The sequence below is a fragment of the Hakea prostrata genome, chromosome 7 (assembly GCF_041222555.1).
Source record: "Hakea prostrata isolate BN-2017 chromosome 7, UWA_Hpros_2, whole genome shotgun sequence".
NCBI lineage: Eukaryota > Viridiplantae > Streptophyta > Magnoliopsida > Proteales > Proteaceae > Hakea > Hakea prostrata.
The window spans coordinates 6,856,025-6,874,322 of NC_142606.1; the positions used below are offsets into that span (position 1 = coordinate 6,856,025).

Below are 18,298 nucleotides of genomic sequence, written 5' to 3' on the forward strand. Positions count from 1 at the left end.
TGTTATGAGATGCATCCCGGATCTCCAAATTGACCCATTGATACAATCATGCAATCACCAAAAAATTGTCCTTAGTGGAAGATTACATTTAACTTCCTCTGTCAAAGTGGGATTGAATGAAATGAGCAGTTTCATTTGGTTCAAGTATTGAACTCGTTACACAGTTGCAAGCACTAATTGAGGCCTGATCAGGTTTTCCAGAACATGGTAACCACACTAAGTGATTACACAAAATATAACTAGCCAGCTGATTTCCATGAGGACTTTGTTCATATATGGATTTCTCTTGCTGCTGCTCATTGTTGACTCCTGTTTCACTTGGATGTTAATAATGCTTTCATGCATGGGGATCTCCATGAGGAGTTTTATATGGTGCAACCTCCTCGGATTCTTGCTCAAGGAGTCAAGGGGAGTGTTTGTATCGGCTGAAACACTCCTTGAGCTTGGTTTGTTTGATTTGGCGAATACTAAATTTGTTTTGGAATTCGGACAGACACGATCATTCTGCTTTTTCCAACATTATAATGCACAAAAATGCTTCTTATTTTTATATGTGGATGGTATTATCATTACAAGAGATAGTTCTTCAATAATTGAGAAGTTGAAGATACACCGACAAGATATGAATATTTTTCGGTTCAAGGAAGTGACTCAACCAAGGAAAGGAATTTTACTTTCACAACAAAAACATTGATCTTCTTTCAAGGACAGGGTTATTACAATCTAATAATCTAGATAAGTTGTGATAATCCGTTGTAGTCCTACGAAGTACAGGAGACTTATTGAGAAACTAAACTATTTACTGCGGATTGACCTACATTGCCTTTTCTACAGACAACGTGAATCAATTGTTGCCTGCTCCTCGGACACCAAACACAGACATGGGAATAGATAGCTATGCCGGCCTTCGAGAAAGGGGAATTAAAAGGGAAAGGAGAAAGGAAGAAATCACATAAGAGAAGCAGAAAGAAGGAAGAGAGTGCTCATACTCACACTCCAGCCATGCAGGCACTCACAAACATAAATTCATAATTTTCCAATGTGAAGTTGCACCTTAATGCAAGCTATTCAAAAGAAGAAAATCCAACTAAAAGAGGAATCCTAGTAAACTAAGAAACGAACTTTATAAGGAAATAAAGATTCCAACTCTAACTCTAACCCTTGCAAACATATCTCACTTTCTAAACTTGACATAATGGTATATTATTCATCAATACAAAATAAATTCCTAATATTCTACTTGCCCTACGACTTAATTAGGACCCGGTTCATTTTGGTTTAAACCCAATTGGGTTTGGGACAGTCTTGGGGCTGAATATGGGTCTAGATAGAATCCCCTTGATCCAAGGGTCAAGGATCTATCTTTATTTTTCTATCTGAGTCAGAAATTTAAGAGTTACAGTCCATTCTAGTTTAGGATTGTGTTGTTAGGATAGGATTCCTTAATTTTAGTAACTTATCTTAAAGTAGTTTTATTTTAGTTAAGTCCTAGTTTGGTTTAAAATTGTTTGTTAAGTCACAAATACGTGTCTGTAAGATATTCCAATCTAAGGGCTGGAATCTCATAGTAATTTGAATGCTTTTTTAGTTGATAGAGTCCAGTTTGATTGTAATTGGATATAATCCGTAAGGAATCCCAGTTTGGGTCAAAGTTTTTAATTTTGGGCTATAAAAAGTCTCTTTCTGCTTTGTAATAGTCAATCTTGATTATTGAATGAAACCAGAGTTTGAGAAATCGACTTAAGAAGTCGTGAGATCTCTGGGAGGCTACCTACATTTTGTATTGTGCATTGTGCCTTCAACTTCGAGGTTTTCTTCATTATTTCAAGCATTCTAACACAACGATTTCTGTAGTTCTTCATCTACAAGTAAGTTAAATACCCCCACCCAAACCCCAACACCCTCTCTCTCTCTCTGTGTCCGCTACACTAACAGCCCTTTCCTCTCTTGTTTGGCTTAGTTCTACACCCTCAACCCATCACAAATCCCTTAGACTGTCCGCCTTTAGTTTCCTGCAACTCCAGCCCCTTCCTCTAGACCAAGACACCTTCCCCCTTGCAACCATAGGTCATCCCTGCTCCCCCCCCCCGGTTTCTGCGCAACCAGCAGCACTTCTCCTTGAACTAAACACACCACCCAGCCCCTCTTGAGCCTTTCCCCCTTTCCTAGAATCGCAACCAACCCTAGAACATAACCCCTAATCCAATTAACCTATCCAACCTATTTTACCCTAATCTGAAATTTTCTACGAGTCTTCTTCAACCTGGGGACTTCTGCAGAATTTTAGAAGCTTCATAAAACCCTAAACCAGACCTCCCATACCCCAATAACCTTTCCAAAACCATGAGTCCTAAATCTGAAACATAAACCAGCAAAGTCAGAGCCCAAAAAACCCAATGGCCGAAACTTCGGAAAACCCTAACCCAATCCCAGTTGCATTGGGATTCCAATTTCGAACCTAAACCTCAAACATCACTTTCTTTGAGCTCTTTAACTCAATCACAACAGGATTGAACAGAAATCCTAGGCTCATCCTAAACCCTAACCAAAACCCATTCCCAAAACCCTAAACCTAACTGAGTCCCAGTTGGCCAAGGACTGGAATTTCCAAATCTGAGTTTGAATTTCTAGTAAATTTCAGACCTGAATAACACTTCCAGCAGCTTATTGGCCTTTAAAATCCTAGCCGAAACACCAAAAGAAATCCTATTGAGTGCTGGTTCCACTTAGAAGATCCTGAATCTAACCCTGAAACCTGTGTTACATCAACAACAAAAACTACCTTGAAGAAAATCAGCCCTTTTGTCCTCCTGGTCTTTAGCCAAGCAAATCACCAAAACTTTCTAACAGATATATGACATTTACGCTTTCTCCCTAATTTACCCTACAAAATTTCTCACTATTCACCATTCCTCAACCATCAGGTCTCACAACTACATAATGCTCGCACCTCACAGTTCTAATGCTGAAGTTTGGTAGTAAGTACAGCTGTGTGAAATTTCTCAAGCGTCACCCCTTCCCCCCCCCCCCCCCCCCAAAAAAAAAAAAACCCATGGTGCCCGGGAAAAGAGAGAAAAACCAAAAATCCTCCGATTACTTAACTGTCCCTATCACCCACATTATACCTAATGAGAAGAGGTTCATCAGCACCACTCTATAGTAGGACTGATTATAGTAACGTTTAGTTGCTCAAATGGAAGTTCTAGCAGCAGTTTAGTAGAGCAGCAAGGCCTGCTCGAATGAGGAAAGTCAGCAGCAGCATTATTAACACATCTACCGATGGCCTGGAGAGGAGTAGAAGCAAATTCAAGCAGGTCACAACAGCCCTCAATGTCTATCTCGGTGGTTGCAGCAGCTTCATAGTCTCAGAACGACAGTAGTTTGATTGAGAAGAATTAACAAGAGAAAAAGATGAATTGCAGTAGAACAAATAGATCAATTTAGTCTGAATAGCAAAGTTCCTTCACCCCCATTTGTATAGCCTTCACAGCGAGGCCCTGTCCCTTCTTATCACTCGAACATGGGACAAGAGAACAGAACTCAAAGCAAAGCTCCATTCATAACATTCAAAATTATTCTGGGCAGTAGATTCTCATAAAAAAACATCTGTGGATGATGATCACCATTCAAGGAGTCCTAAAGACACAACATGTAGTGTACTGGAAGTCTGGAAGGCTCACCAAAATATATTTTCTCAAAGTGATTCTACCTCACAGAGATATGTAATATTGTCCTTGCTCTTACAAGAGGTCAACCTAAGAAAAGAAGCAAAAATGCACCGACAAAAAGTTTGTTACCATCAAGATTTAATCTGTCTGTCTACCTGCTGTAATGCACGTTTCAAATTATAGAAATGAATCGTTGAGTCATATGTTGCAATACCCACAAATGTTCGAGGACCTTCCTGCAGCAACAAAACAGGAAAATGCATCAATCACCAAGACAGGTATCTTCTTTTCATGCCTATAATGAATTTCTAGTCTGATCTTCCCCAAGAATACTAGAATATGGTAGAAGTGGAAATTTACATGCATATCTTAGTATGTGGAAAACTATGAGACATTCCGTTCATCCCTATCTTGGTCTCATTGCACTTCCCAAGATTGCCATGCCATCCCTAAGTCTTATCTCGTGCAACCATAACTGCCTGTTTGAAGAACGAGCTTCCTAGTGTAATCTCTCCACACACACAAAAATCATAAACCCCCAATATTGTGACAGCTAAAAAGTAAATATACTAATTAGAAAGCTTGTCCAAGAAAACTTTATAGTTTAACTGGGAATTTCAAATATAATACAAATTTTACAGTAAGAACTGAATTGCAAGAGGAGAACCCTTGATTTATTAAGATGATTTTATATATTTAAAAATATGTATTGTTAATGGACAAGAGGTTTCTATCTGTCAATGAAAGATTAATTACGCAACCAATTTTGTGAGTGGTTACACTGCAGCGCATCCTATGGAGGGAAGGCCCATCCAGCTTTATATAATAGAAGAGGTGCAGGTTCCCCACACATCCATGGACTGTCCATAGAGCTGTCTCTAATGAAAAAGGGGGTTGAAAAGAAAAATCCATCCTTTTCTGATTTGTCTTAATCCCCATCCCTCTCATGCAACATGAAAACCCACGCCAACAGTAAAAAACCACAGCAGCACGAAATTTTACAGCTTTTCTTAAAGCAAAATTGTTTCTGATTCAATTCAGGCCTAGCATCGGTACTCTTTTGATTCATAAATTCCACTCAGACACACTAATGCATCCCACACTCCCAAAGATGTTGGTCACAGACATTAGCTACGCACAAAAACCCAAACATTACAAACACCCCACAGCCTAGAAATTCACTGTATACACAGACTTACTGGAAGGTCTCCGATAACTTGGTTGATTGCGCTGCATGCAGCTGCAGTTGCACCAGTTTGTATAGCATTCATGGATACATCAATAAGAAAGAAAAACACAGCAGGCATTGGATCCCGAACCTGAAATAAGATGGAAACATGCAAAAAGTCAAACTGATAGTTATGTGGATGTGACGGCTGTGTTACTGCATTCTCAATGCATAAGATTCCCCTATTGATAAGAAAAGTAGTGAAGGACCCTTGTCACTGATTCATCCTACTCAGTGAGAGCCTGAGCTCAACATTCTATTCATTTAAGATGTTCTGAAAATAAAAGAAGAGATGTAACATAAATACATAACCATTTCCTACAACAGAACATTCTACAAACCTCAGATTAAAGGCATCATGAGTACAGCAATACCCAACTTCCTATTAACCTCAAAATATGTTTAAGCCAAGGAACCTCAATAGCACCCACAGCACAAATGAATGGGATGTAACCTACAAGTTGTTTAGAAATCCCCTCCCCTCCAACAAAAATAAATGTAACCCACACAAAAGAAAGTCAATTAAAACAGGAATGGGAAACATCAAGTAAACCAAACAATTAACTAACCAAGTATTCCTTTGTTGCAACAAATTCAACAGTACCCCTACATAACTCAGGCCTCTCATCAGCATCTCTACGTCTACCATCTGGTCCCAAATTGCAGTGGTACTCACGAGGAGTTTCATCAGTAAAGCCTGCAAACAAACAGCACATGTTACATATTTGAAACCCAAAAAAGACCTGATGTATGAAAACTTAAAATCCAAAAGATTCAAGCATTTGAAATTTACATGGAGAGAGCAAAATGGTACATGGGTTCAGATAAGTGGATAGGGAGCCCAGATACGTGGATTGGGCATGAGCATGTGACAAAACAGTCAGATCCAACTCCTGAAATTTCAAGAAAGAAGGATGTATCCAAAATTGGGGATGAAATGGGGACTTTTGTTTGCTACACTATAGGTCACTAATCCAATGACTTTATCATGGATTCTAAAATGACTTGGACCACAAAAATAACAGAACATTTTCCCATCTCAATTAGTTAATAAATTATGAAAAGAGATTAATGGCTTATCCCAAAGTTGGTTCATAAAGCTCCCACTTGATGGCGAAGCAGGAAATGGGAATCACCACTCAAACTCTCAATATTGTAGATGAATGACTAATAAGCAGCAACAGGTAACAACTGGTAAACTTCTTTTTCTTCTTCTGCTACTTCTTTCAACCTTTATTTTTGTTTGTTTCGCTAAGGGGTGCCCCTGCCTTTTCTTCTTCCTCTGCTATCTAATTATTTTTCTAAAAAAAAAAAGGAACACAAATCAGGTGCAGAGGACCCGACACAAATGCCACACCCATATCCATGCCATGATGGTGTCAAGTGTCACAAGAACATAGCCACACCAATGCACGCAAGCACAAAGTAAGTCACATTCAAGATTATGGAATTTAATTGAATGTCAATAAGTGTGAGCAAATGCATAGTAGAAGTTTCTAAAAATAACTACAATCGTTAAGCAAAAAGACACATGACATAAAGTATGGCATCTCCCCCCCCCCCAAATCATCAATCGCAAATATTCCCTAGCTCATGTTTAAATACAATAATGATTAATATGCCTTTGTTTTTCTGGTAGATTAATAAGCCCTTGCTGTTTTTACAAAACGTAGAACGTAAAAGTGGAACTATATATATACACGGAAAAAAAAGAGAACGCTATTTGGTCATGTGGCCAGCATGTCTCCTGATTAATATGCCTTTTCTGTTTTTGCAAAACGTAGAAAGTAAAAGTGGGAACTATATATACACGGAAAAAAAAAAAGACCACTATCTGGTCATGTGGCCAGCATGTCTCCTGCACCTAAATGCAAAAGTACCCAGCCACAATGGAAAGTATTGTACTTCCCAATGGAAAGGTGAAAACCTGTCCAGGTCGGAAACTTGCATGGGCCATTTCATTGGCCAATATGCATGAGCAGGCTCTAAGGGACGCATATCAAAAAATCAACAGTCTTTCATACTTACCACATAAATTGCAAATGAAGCGCCTTCCTTGATCAATGAATTTCATGAAAGGATTTATATAACCTTTGCAACGTGAACATCGAACAGGTCCACTCTCCCCAAAATCAACAACCTAGAAAAGAATACGAAATAAAATATTCAAAACTCCAAACAATATAACACCTGGATTAGAATTTTTACAGGTAACATCATTGTTAATAAGATGAAATTTGGAATAAAAGAGGAATTCTTTGTCATTCATAGAGTGCACAAATCAGCCATAAACTCTGGACAGTAGTAGGTCATCATAGTTCATACACAATGTTAACATAAAGAAGTTATTTGATCAGCCTCAGTATAATCTAAAAGTTTCCAAGATATAGCAACGATACATGGCTCAGGATCGGTTTGTGGACCATACTGAAAATAGTAATCAGGTACATGCATGGTGGGAGATCTCGCGAGATATCTCGTTTTTTCACCTTGGCGAGACGAGATGGAGGGCGAGAGCAAAGAGTTGGGATATCTCGCTCGAGATCTCGCCATATCTCACCATATCTCACCATATCTCGCTATATCTCGTCATATCTCGCCTTGGATCTTGCTGGAACTCTCAATTTTTACCTTTTTTTGTGGATTTTGGCTGAATTTTCACTTGCAACTACTCTTAGCACATCTACAACAAGGAAGATCAATCATTCTCTACTTGTTTTATGAATTTATGATTAATGACTTATATAGAACTTCTAATGGTTGTATAATTATTTTACTCTTGAAAATTGAGATTGTGATACTCATATGGATGGAATTTTGATAACATTTAAGTTAGTTGATGCATTTGATATACTTGCTTTTCATTTATATGCCTTAAAGGTTGTATATTACATGTTGTATAACATTGCATTCCCTAATCCTACTACATTTCGGTTTCACACTATGGGTAAACTTAGAAATCATACATAGGGTTGTTTCTAACAAATCCAAGGCCACCAACGTGTTCAAAATGCCTTAAATAAGCTAATACCAAGTTTCAACCCAATTGGGACCTTAAAACCCACCGAGATGGGCCATCGAGTTGACGTCAAAAAATTGTATATCTCGACCGAGATCTCACCAAGATGGTCGAGATCTCTCTTTTTCAAGGTGGCGAGATCTCTCTCGGGAGCAAGATCTTCAACCATGGGTACATGATTGATCAGCCAATATAATGAGCAGAAACAAACCAGTAGCAAGCACTGAGGATGATAAATCACCATGCAAAGACAGCAGAGACTGCATTCTTTCAAGTGCAAATAATTTACATAACCTTCCCAGTCCACACAAAAATCAGATCACTCTTCATCATAACAATAGTGATATGGATCATGTAATCGCATTAGCAAATCTATAAATTCTAGAACAATGGATCAAACATGGAACGGAAACTGCCACAGAACATCCTACCCATGAGAATTTTAGTAGCAAATAAGTTAGCCAAAGACCACAACTAAAAGAAATTCTTATCCTTGGAAGAGAAAAGGTTAAACCCAGTGCACACGGCTCATACTCTGTAGCGTATGGGGAAGGTCATTAGGTCAGAATGTAAGCAACCTCCCCTTACTCCTGGCTTTCAAAGAGAGGCTGTTTACAAGACTTGACCCCATACCACTTGGTCACTATTAAGCAGCTATTATCATTGAAGCTAGGCCCTTCACTCTCCATGGAAAGATACCCCTTACCATTTATGTACATAAATTTCATGCTAAGAAGTGATAGGTTTCAGTTCCACTCATTGAATTGTATAGATGTTAACAGGCTTACATGTATGGTCCTAATTCTTATTCGAAATTACTATGAATCTGTAGGACTTACATACTATGATGAAGTTGTAGATTGATGATAGGCCACCTAAGAGCCAATAGCCAAGATCTTCAAGGAACAAGCAGGTTCAAACAAGCAAAACGAGTTTTTTAAGGTCAAATTACAGTTAGCAGTTAGGTTTATGGTATAATTATGACCACTAAGTTATGGGGAGTCTATCAGTGATTGTTTGGAATGCTGATTTTGGTTGGCAAGGATATGCATAGCTTAGCTTTGTATCTAGTATTGCCTTAAATAGAACTGATTGGAAGGCAAAGATCCATCTAGTAGACCCCTTTTAGTTGGGAGAAGGCTGGAGTGGTTGTTGTGGTTGTTGTTGTTGTTGTTGTTGCTGTTGTTGTTGTTGTTGTTGTATTAAATTCTTTTTTATTTTTAGGAAATTTTCAGCGCCACCCCAAGTTACCCCCTAAAATTAATGCCACAGCCTGAATCATCCAATTTATCAATCAAGCCCCCTATATGGTAAAAATATATCAAAGACACCCCCTTCCATTAGGAAATCACAATCAAGAGCTGATCTAAGAAAGTGGAATATTTCAAAACGATAAGAATGACCTTGAACAAAAAACCCTATGCTCAACTCCTTTCTTCATCTCCCTCTATTGTCTGTGACTTCTTCTCCCAATCATAAATGCTCACGAAGTTTGGAAGATATGGTTCATGGATGGAGTTTTTAAACTTGGAGTGTAGGAGTAATATCAGCAGTCGATAAATAAAAACTAACTGAGACTAACGGTGCTAGTAATAGTGGGTCTGACTAATAATTTGGGTAACTCAAGTGGTGGCATTAATATTTAGGGGCAATTCAGGGGGTGGGACTGAAATTTTCCCCTTTTTTTCAATTTTGTTGCTGTATGGTTCCATCATGTCTAAGTTTCCTATTACTCGATTATTCTTCCCAGTTACTTAACAGCTGAAATTCGCACGGGCATGATAACTAACTCAAGAGGCAAAACCTCTCTTTTCTTTTTATAAATCTTTCTCTCAAGAAATCATCCACATTATATTTTTGTGACTCCTTTTTCAATGGGACAAAAATCAGAAAACTGCAATATATGGACGTTTCTACTATGGAGATATGATTGCTTCTACGTTCTATTTCTAGAAAGGAGTTTCAGTCCAGTATCTATTTTCGCTGCTGAACTTCCTCATACTTCCATGGAGGCGTCATTGCTTCCTCTTCTAAGGGTGATCACCTAGGATCATCTTCTTCTTCCTTCTTGCATGCAGGCATGATTGCTTCCCTTTCTAGGTGTGATTGCCAAATATCTTATCCTCTGCTGCACTTTATCTTCTGCAATACCTTCACAGCATCTAACTGCGACTGCATTCTCTTACCCATCCAACAGAAGACCAGTATCTCTCAAACACCCCCCCCCACCTCCACAAGAAAACAAAAGGAAGAAAAAGAAGGGGAAAACCCAATAATTAGCTTGAAACTATTGTTACTTTCACAAACTAGCACCCAAATTCTATGATCCAAACTTCCAATGAACTGACCAACAAATCATCAGGCAAAATGCACCCAGATCTGAAGAATGATACCTGGTCTAATGCATTTATTTGCAGTGCAAGGGAAGTTGATGTAGCGACTCCAACTGATTGATATAGAGGACATAATCTGGATTAGCAACATGTCAACTTCCAGAGCCCAGTCCTTTAAAAACCCTCCATGTGTTGGCACCAATTTCAACATTTGTCCATGAACATCTGCTGGTACTCCAACCACAGCTCTGCAGTCAGTCATAGCCCTGATTCTTCAAAGATTTATTTTGCCACTCGGTGAACGGTTTTTTGGCTGAGATTTGATATGTGAGCATGAGACTATGGTTCTATCTCCCACAAGATTTTAGCACCATCCTAGCTCTCTGTGGCAGATTAAGTGCTGGTTTAGGGACTATTCCTGGACCCACTACACCAGGAAACCCGGTTTATCATTTTCTAGATTTCATTCTAGGATACACATTCTAGAAACCAATATTTTTCTATGACACATTCTAAGGATAAAAATTTAGGATTTCAGTGGGATTTCAAACCCCTTCGAAACCAAAAATATTTCATCAATTCAGTACCGAAAGTTGTTTTTCATGGAAATTTCAATATTGGCCATTTCAGTGACCAAAACCTGGAATTTGCCCTGAAAGTTCAAGCAGGGCCCTTTAAGCATGGTTACACATGTTAGAATCACTAGACTTTGGGGGTGGGGGTGTGGTGCAGAGGGTAATTTGTCTTTGGACCGTATGACATGTGACAGGCCTGATGCCCATGTCATTCTCTGCATAGGAAATCTCTCTTAAGCCCATAACAGCAAACCTGTAGAAGGGAAATTTTAATTTGGGAGAATTTGACCAAATAACACTTTAAATCCACCCACATACTGAAGTGGCTTCCCCCAGTTAACGCCAGCCATGATTCAGAAGCAAACAAAGACTTTCACCAACAAAATTTAAGCCTATTTAGCAGTCAAGAACTCTCTGGCAAAAGGGGATGAAAGCTTGAGATTTCAACAAAATGTGTCAACATTCATCTAAATATTGTTAAAATTTTGCTGCTAAAATGTTGAAATTTTGAACAAATCATAGACATTTAAATTTCAATTAAGCATACTCAAAGCCAATTTCCATTTCAACTTAATGCTATTTCCACTGACTTATTGGCGATGCTTGGTTGCAAAGACACCAGGACAAGGGTCAAAGAGCACAGCCTCTTGTACTACAAACTTTCACACAGTGGTTTATGGTTTCAATATTTTAAAATTTCAGCAATTACTCCATGTGAGTCAAAAAAGGTAGTTAATCATCCAACAGTAACTCATCCAACTACCATCGTGAGCTTAGCATTAGGTACCAAGAATAAGGCATAAATGATGTTTAGCTTCAACTTTAGATCTCGATCGAGGTCTTTCTGTCATATTAAAAATCAATTCAACTCAAGACCAACCCCTACCCCCCAACAGAAAGAGAAAATGTACAGTTACAGTATACAGTAAGAGAGAGTCTCTGTATTTACTTGGATGGGCTCTTCAGATGGATGAGGAAGTGCCAAAGGTTGAACCATCAAAGCAAGTTGCATGCCTGATGTTGTCAAAAGGTCACCAGTACATGGGATCTGTTGAAGAAAAAAATAAAACCAAAAAGAATATTTAAATAAAAACATTAACATCATAATGTAAAATTTCTATAGCTTGACAAATATTAACTAGCAACAAATGCAGCATCCAAACCATAAAAGTTTACCTGATTAATAGTACATCTCATAAAACGTGGACTACAGTTCCCAGTGTCTTTGACGATGTACTCACTCGTAGCGGGCTTCATGAGAATAAAATGAATTTGTTCAGAGGGAACAGATGCAATAATCAATTGCCATCCAATGTAAAATGCACAAGAGAAGTGAGTATCTAGGGTAGCAAATTGGAGCATCTCTACTATGTTTGATACAAATTCAAATGCTAGATAAACTACATACCGGGGGTAGACTGGCTTGATTGCCCTGACGAGTTTCATACAGTATTACTGAGGAACTTGGGACAGGGCGTGGGATTTGATTGGGATCAATCTTTGATGACCCACCTGCAGAAGCTCCAGGCACCGGAAGATGAGACATGGCAGTAGAACCAGCAGTCATAGGTTGATTTGGTGGAGGGGGCATTCCATACATGGTTGGTGGTTGCGCACCAGGAATTGGAGTCACCTAAAAACAACCCCTTAACTTTCAAATTCAGATTCACATTATAAAGAAAAAAATTCAACATAATATTGAACTGGTGAGTAATTATCTGGTATGAGCTACAAGAGAACTAGTACAGCTTGAAAATTACCAGAAAAGCAAAAGAAGAAAAAAAAATCACCAGGAAAGCCAACCAAATTCATCCTCATAGCAAATTTAGTTATTTTAACATGATTTACTAAATTTTGTGTAGAATAGGTTACATCATGTTAGAGAAAGTATACAGCAGTTTATGCTACCAACTTAAGGTCCAAAATCAATAACCATTTTCATATCTATGTTTAGAGGACCAAACAGAACTTCCTGGAAGTTTAAACTTTAAACGAGTTTTTGACAAAACTGGGATATTTTGTAGCACTTAGATAGGACATCATATTTGCCATGTGGTAAATCACATGTCCACGGAATACCAAATTTTTGGCCTGTCAAGTTGAGGCCTCAACATGGCGTAAAGCCTAAAACAAGGGTGACGATTACGGAAAAAAGCCTCTTTTAATGGTGATAAAGGAAACCACTCCAAATAATCATAACTTTCACAACAAAAATATTACCAAAAATTGTTATTAATTGAGTCTGAACTCCTTACCTGATAGATGTAAAATTCAAAAAAGTTCTTCTCTCAGACCATACAGTTAGTTACAGATCCACAATTCCACGTCCCTATCCTCCAACTCGCAACACATTCTAAGGCACTGACATTTACTTTTAAGACAGTTATGACTTCTTTTACAGTAGATAATCAAAATGGTGTCTTTAAAGAAAACTTGGTCCTTTGGAGACAAACATACCAGGGAGTCAGGGACATTCAACTTTAGATAAGAAGCTTCACAATAAACAATCTTCTAGTGCACACAACTTCCAAGACCACTAACCCAACCAAAATACAGGACTTAACAATAGTAAAGAAGTTCAAATTTATACATAATACACACATACATCATCTTAGTCTTACATCTTCTTAAGTAATGAGATCATCTACTAGCAAAAATATATCCACTGTCACGTCTTCAACACCAAGCTTCCACTGAAAGAATCAAAGAACGATCATTACAATGTTCCTATGATCCCATTTCCCACTGAGTAACAAACTCCAGGCAAAGAAGGCGTCGCCATCACACATAAATTATGGAAAGAGATCAACGCCTGGTCATGTAGCCCCTGCACCAGTGCCAGGGCCAATGAGAGCAGGCGGGGCATCAGCATGCGTAGGCCCTTTTATTTCCACATTTCGTAGGCTCCTAAGTCTAGGTGTAGGGTCTACACAACCAAGCAGCAGTCTTTTCCTCATTCGATCAATTATTAAAATACAGAAGTCTGTTTATCATATATGCCTCTTAAGGTGAGTAACAACATTTTTTTTTTTTTTTGGTAAACGAGTAACAACATGTTAACCATGAAAAAAACAAAACAAGCTCAGCAAAACCGAATGACAATGTGGAATATCAAGCAGAATACCTGCCGAGGCTGCATCTGCCAAGTCTGAGCCCCATATGGAGCTGCTGAAGGTTGAATTGCAGATGGAAACGGCTGAAATGGCTGGGGAGCGGCACGTGGTCCAGCAGTTGCTGCTTGAAAAGGTGGCAGTGGCGGAACCTGTTGAGGCGGCGGACCATGCGAAAAGCTTCCCGCAGGACTGACAGGGAAAGGACGAATGGTTGGAGGAGCTTGTTGCATTCTGTCCGTCACCGGAGGAGGTCCGAATGGTGGCTGCTGAACACTACCACTAGAAGGGAAACGAGGAGGCCCTGAAGCAAACGCCGGTGGCCCATTACTCATAGGACCCTGTAAACTTGACGGATTTGAAGGCGGCACAACTGGGCCAGTCATCAACGGGGAGGAAGATAAGGCACCAGGTGGTGTTGGCCTGGACCCAAAAGGTGGAGGAGGGCCTGAAGGCCTTAAAGAGGCAGCAGCATTGGGAGGACCAGTTGGAGGAGGTCCTGCTCTGGCTAACCCAGCAGGAGGAGGGCCAGGACGTGAAACAGGTGCATAACCAGAAAATGGAGCTGAAGACGGAGCAGGAGATGCAGATGTAGCAGCGAAAGGCGAAGGCGCAAATGGAGGTGGTTGTCGAGGAAGAGGTTGATTGGGCATTGAAGGGGGTCGATTGATTTGCATGTTCTGCATGCCATCTACAATAGAATCAGCGGAAGTCCTCTGCATACTGGGGTTGTAATTAGGTGGTGCAGGATGAGGGTTGCCGGGTCTTGGTACCCCGGAGGGTACAGGAGACGCCATGGAATGTGATTCACTACTCGATCTCGATCTCGATCTCAATCTCTTGATCCAAAATCCTTATTCTCTGAAAATCCAACAAGACACGGTCTGAAGTCCCGAAATCTAAGAATGCCAACTTAAAGCAATAGAACTTTCAACAGATTCCCAAGGGATGGGGGGGAAATCCTCATCTCTGATCAAGATCCAAACAACAATTTTGGAGACAAGATCGAATTAAATCAAGACAAAACATACCACGAAAATATAAATTCAGATCAGAGAATGACCAGCAGATTGGTTAATTGATCTCCCTACCTGTCGACCAAGAGAAACAAGACCTAACATTTACAGTTCAAGAATCAGAAAATGGAACTGTACAGCCAGAGACCGGATTATTAGGGTTTAAGAGAGAGAAATTGAAGAATTTGAAGATTCACTTACTCTTCTCTCCCGGCGAAATCGAAGGCTCTCTGTAATTACGAACATGAAATATGGAGGTTACTAACCAATAACAGAGAAAAAAAAAAGCGTTTATTAAACTAGCATAGCTGTTTCCTACCCAAAAAAAAAAACTGGTATGGCTGTCCCGGTAGTAGAGTAATTACGGTATCACTTTTTCCACGTTTGAACTTAGAAATTAGAAATTTTCGCACTCCTGCATCCACCGTCGTTTCAAAATCTTTATAAATAAAACGCATCGAGCCAAATGCGGAAATTGTGAACCGTTTGATGGTGTTTGAGAAATGTTAGTTTGTGAAGGGTGCACCACCATTTCTAGTCTAGAGCATCACCAATGTAATTTCACTGCCTTAGTTATCTAATTTACAATCAGACCCGATATGATAAAAACATTTCAATGATACCCTCTCGATCAAAAATCACACTTAAATACAATATAAGCAAGTTAATCTTTTCAGAATAATAGCCTTAAATGAAAAAGCTTTACGTTCATTGCATTTCTTCATTTTCCTTTATTGTTACGGCTTCTTTTTTTGTCAATTGTAGATCTGGTAAAGTTTGGGAGATATGATTCACGGCTAGTGCTTTGTACCTATAATGCGTTGAAGTGGATGGTAAATTGTTTACTCTTACTAGACTTATAACAATTTTGTTTGAAGTGTTAAACTGTTATGTTACAAAACATCTATAATAAGTCTACCTAAGTGGATGGGTTAAGTTTCCACCAAAAAAAAAAAAGTGGGTGTGTGGAGTGAGTTTGTTAGTATTTGTTAGTATAGAGTTTTGAGTTTAAACTCCAAAGCACTAATGATATTGGGATATAGACACATGGCACTCACGACATGGGTTGTTTAGGAGCTTTTGACGCACACACTTAACACTTTGTACACTTGTATCGCTTCAAGCAATATTTGATCTAGACCTTTTGTTATGATTGACAATCGATCAAGGTTGATGGAGGTTGATCCATCATAATCCAAGTAGATCCAGCAATTAGATTAGCATTAGTAAACTATCCGTTATAAAAGTATATCATCAATACATCTAGTCAATCTAGACAATCGGATCGTGAGGTTGAATGATTTGACAGCTCATATTTGACCATGTATTGTTGTGTCTATACAATGAGATACCTATTTGTATAGAGTCATGAACTAACATAATGGGTATATCTTTACCTATAGGTACCCCTGACACAAAACGAGCTTCTATACTCTTATCATAAAAGTGCATAACCAAATTTGAAAAACAACTTTTGTTGGGCTTTCTTGTATCCTGGGAGGTTTAGACTTCACTAAATCCTTATTTCACACACTTGAAAGTGTTGACATCCAAAAATCTTACCCACAATCTTACCACTCATACGTTTTATTCTTGACTTGAGGAATATATAGTTTAGTCATCTTTAATTCTATATGCATGAATTTAGATAATGTAAAACTCTTGTCCTAACAAAGAGCAAGCATCGTTTGTCTTCGTGGTATCTTTGAATCAACTGTTGGTGGATGAATTTTCCTATTGTATGTCATATTAGGGTTCTTACCAGCAACATAAATGCTTCAAGTTGTGCATCATCGCATACAAATTCAAACATTTCTCGCTTGCAATGTCAGTGATAACTTACTTAAAGATATTATATTATAAGCTGCATTTGTTTGCCAAGGTAGGGTGGAAAAAAAAAACACATATGGTGAGGGAGAAGAAAGGAAGTAAGAGATTTTGTGAAAAAGTGTTAATTGAGGATCATACTTTTTAAATTTTCACAATTTTCCACAAAATTTCACATATTTTGTAGAGTTTAAAAAAAGCATGGAGTGAAAAAATTAAAATTTTGTTGGGTGAATAAATAATTATATTAAAAATAACATCGCAAACAAAGGAAAAAGGCAAAAGACCACTAACAAACCAAAAAATCAGAGCAAATTGGGAAACCCGAACATGGTCGAAACAACTATATTGCAGATTTCTTCTTGTTGTCCTTCTTCTTTTTTGATAACCTAAAATCCACCAAGAAGTCATCTCCAAAAGGGTTGTGCACTTTAGCAAGGCGACTGCTCCTACGACAGTCAACTTGGTCAGGGTCAAGCAATGGGGGGAGAGAGGGGAGGATCCAAATTGAGATCGAACAACTTACCATCTCACCAAACAAGTTTTATTAATTTAAGAAACTCAAAGCAATCAAACAAATTACACTTTTAAGATTTAAAAGAAAAATATGATTTTTCAAGAATTTCCACCCATTTTTTCCCACCCCACCTTTATTATAGCAAACAATCACAACCACATTGTTTATAAAATATATCTATTTAAATCACTCAACTTATTTATTTGTTTAATAACATAATAACATTTCAGCTAAGCATTGGAGTTAACAGTGGTAATCGTCAACTAGACAAGAGAATTGTCATAACCTATACAGGCAAAGGAAACACTGGATTTGTTGCCCTATGGTTGTCGCTAGGGTAATGATGTGAACAGCTCGGATTTTTATTTGCGGCAGCAGCTGCCTGCTGCTGCCGACGGCGGTGATTTCGCCAAGTCATCGAAATTTGAATGGACGATTGAGATTAAAAAAGAAGATTTATGTGTTTACATTTTAAGGATTAAATATTTTTAATTTACAACATAGTCCCTCATTCACTGATTACCCCAAACCCTCATTCCAGTCGGAGAAATCTGGAGATGGGTTTTCTTCCTTTGATCTTATTTTGTCTCATAGCCCCACCAGTAAGTCACCTTGAAACAAAAAATTATGTTTTTCTTCCTGTTTTAAGATTTGATTCTTTATCAAACTCTGTTTTTTTATGTTTTTTCTTTGGCAGATGCAGAGGTGTCAAGCAACATTGGGATAAACTATGGGCTTCTGGGCAATAATCTACCTTCCCCATCTCGATCCATGAAGCTCATCAAGAAACTGAAAGCAGATACCGTTATGCTCTACGAACCAGAACTCAAAATCCTCAAAGCCCTAATTAAAACCGATTTTGAAGTAGCTGTCATGATTCCTAACCAAATAATCTCAAACATCTCATCAAATCAAACCCTAGCAAACGAATGGGTCAAAACCAATCTTATCCCCTTCTATCCCAAAGCCAGGATCCGAACCCTCTTCGTTGGCAACGAAATTTTC

The 18,298-nt window shown here is 38.6% G+C and overlaps 1 protein-coding gene across 4 annotated transcripts in view; it reads right to left on the minus strand.

Annotated features, from left to right (window-relative positions):
• Positions 1 to 15,253, minus strand: part of LOC149009318 (protein transport protein SEC24 C-like) — a 38,505-nt gene extending 23,252 nt beyond the window's left edge. The window contains exons 1-10 of one of the 4 annotated variants that reach the window (XM_089161371.1): positions 15,151 to 15,243; positions 14,965 to 15,024; positions 13,948 to 14,794; positions 12,232 to 12,456; positions 12,000 to 12,074; positions 11,773 to 11,871; positions 6,925 to 7,036; positions 5,466 to 5,593; positions 4,868 to 4,987; positions 3,824 to 3,904 (exon numbers count right to left, since the gene is read on the minus strand). In XM_089161371.1, coding sequence (XP_089017497.1) covers positions 3,824 to 3,904; positions 4,868 to 4,987; positions 5,466 to 5,593; positions 6,925 to 7,036; positions 11,773 to 11,871; positions 12,000 to 12,074; positions 12,232 to 12,456; positions 13,948 to 14,730 — 1,623 coding nt within the window. In that variant the 5' untranslated portion in view covers positions 14,731 to 14,794; positions 14,965 to 15,024; positions 15,151 to 15,243. Of the gene's footprint in view, positions 1 to 3,823; positions 3,905 to 4,867; positions 4,988 to 5,465; positions 5,594 to 6,924; positions 7,037 to 11,772; positions 11,872 to 11,999; positions 12,075 to 12,231; positions 12,457 to 13,947; positions 14,795 to 14,964; positions 15,048 to 15,150 lie in introns of all 4 variants that reach the window. The other 3 variants (XM_089161370.1, XM_089161373.1, XM_089161372.1) reach the window with 3 other exon arrangements.
• Positions 15,254 to 18,298: the final 3,045 nt, after the last annotated feature.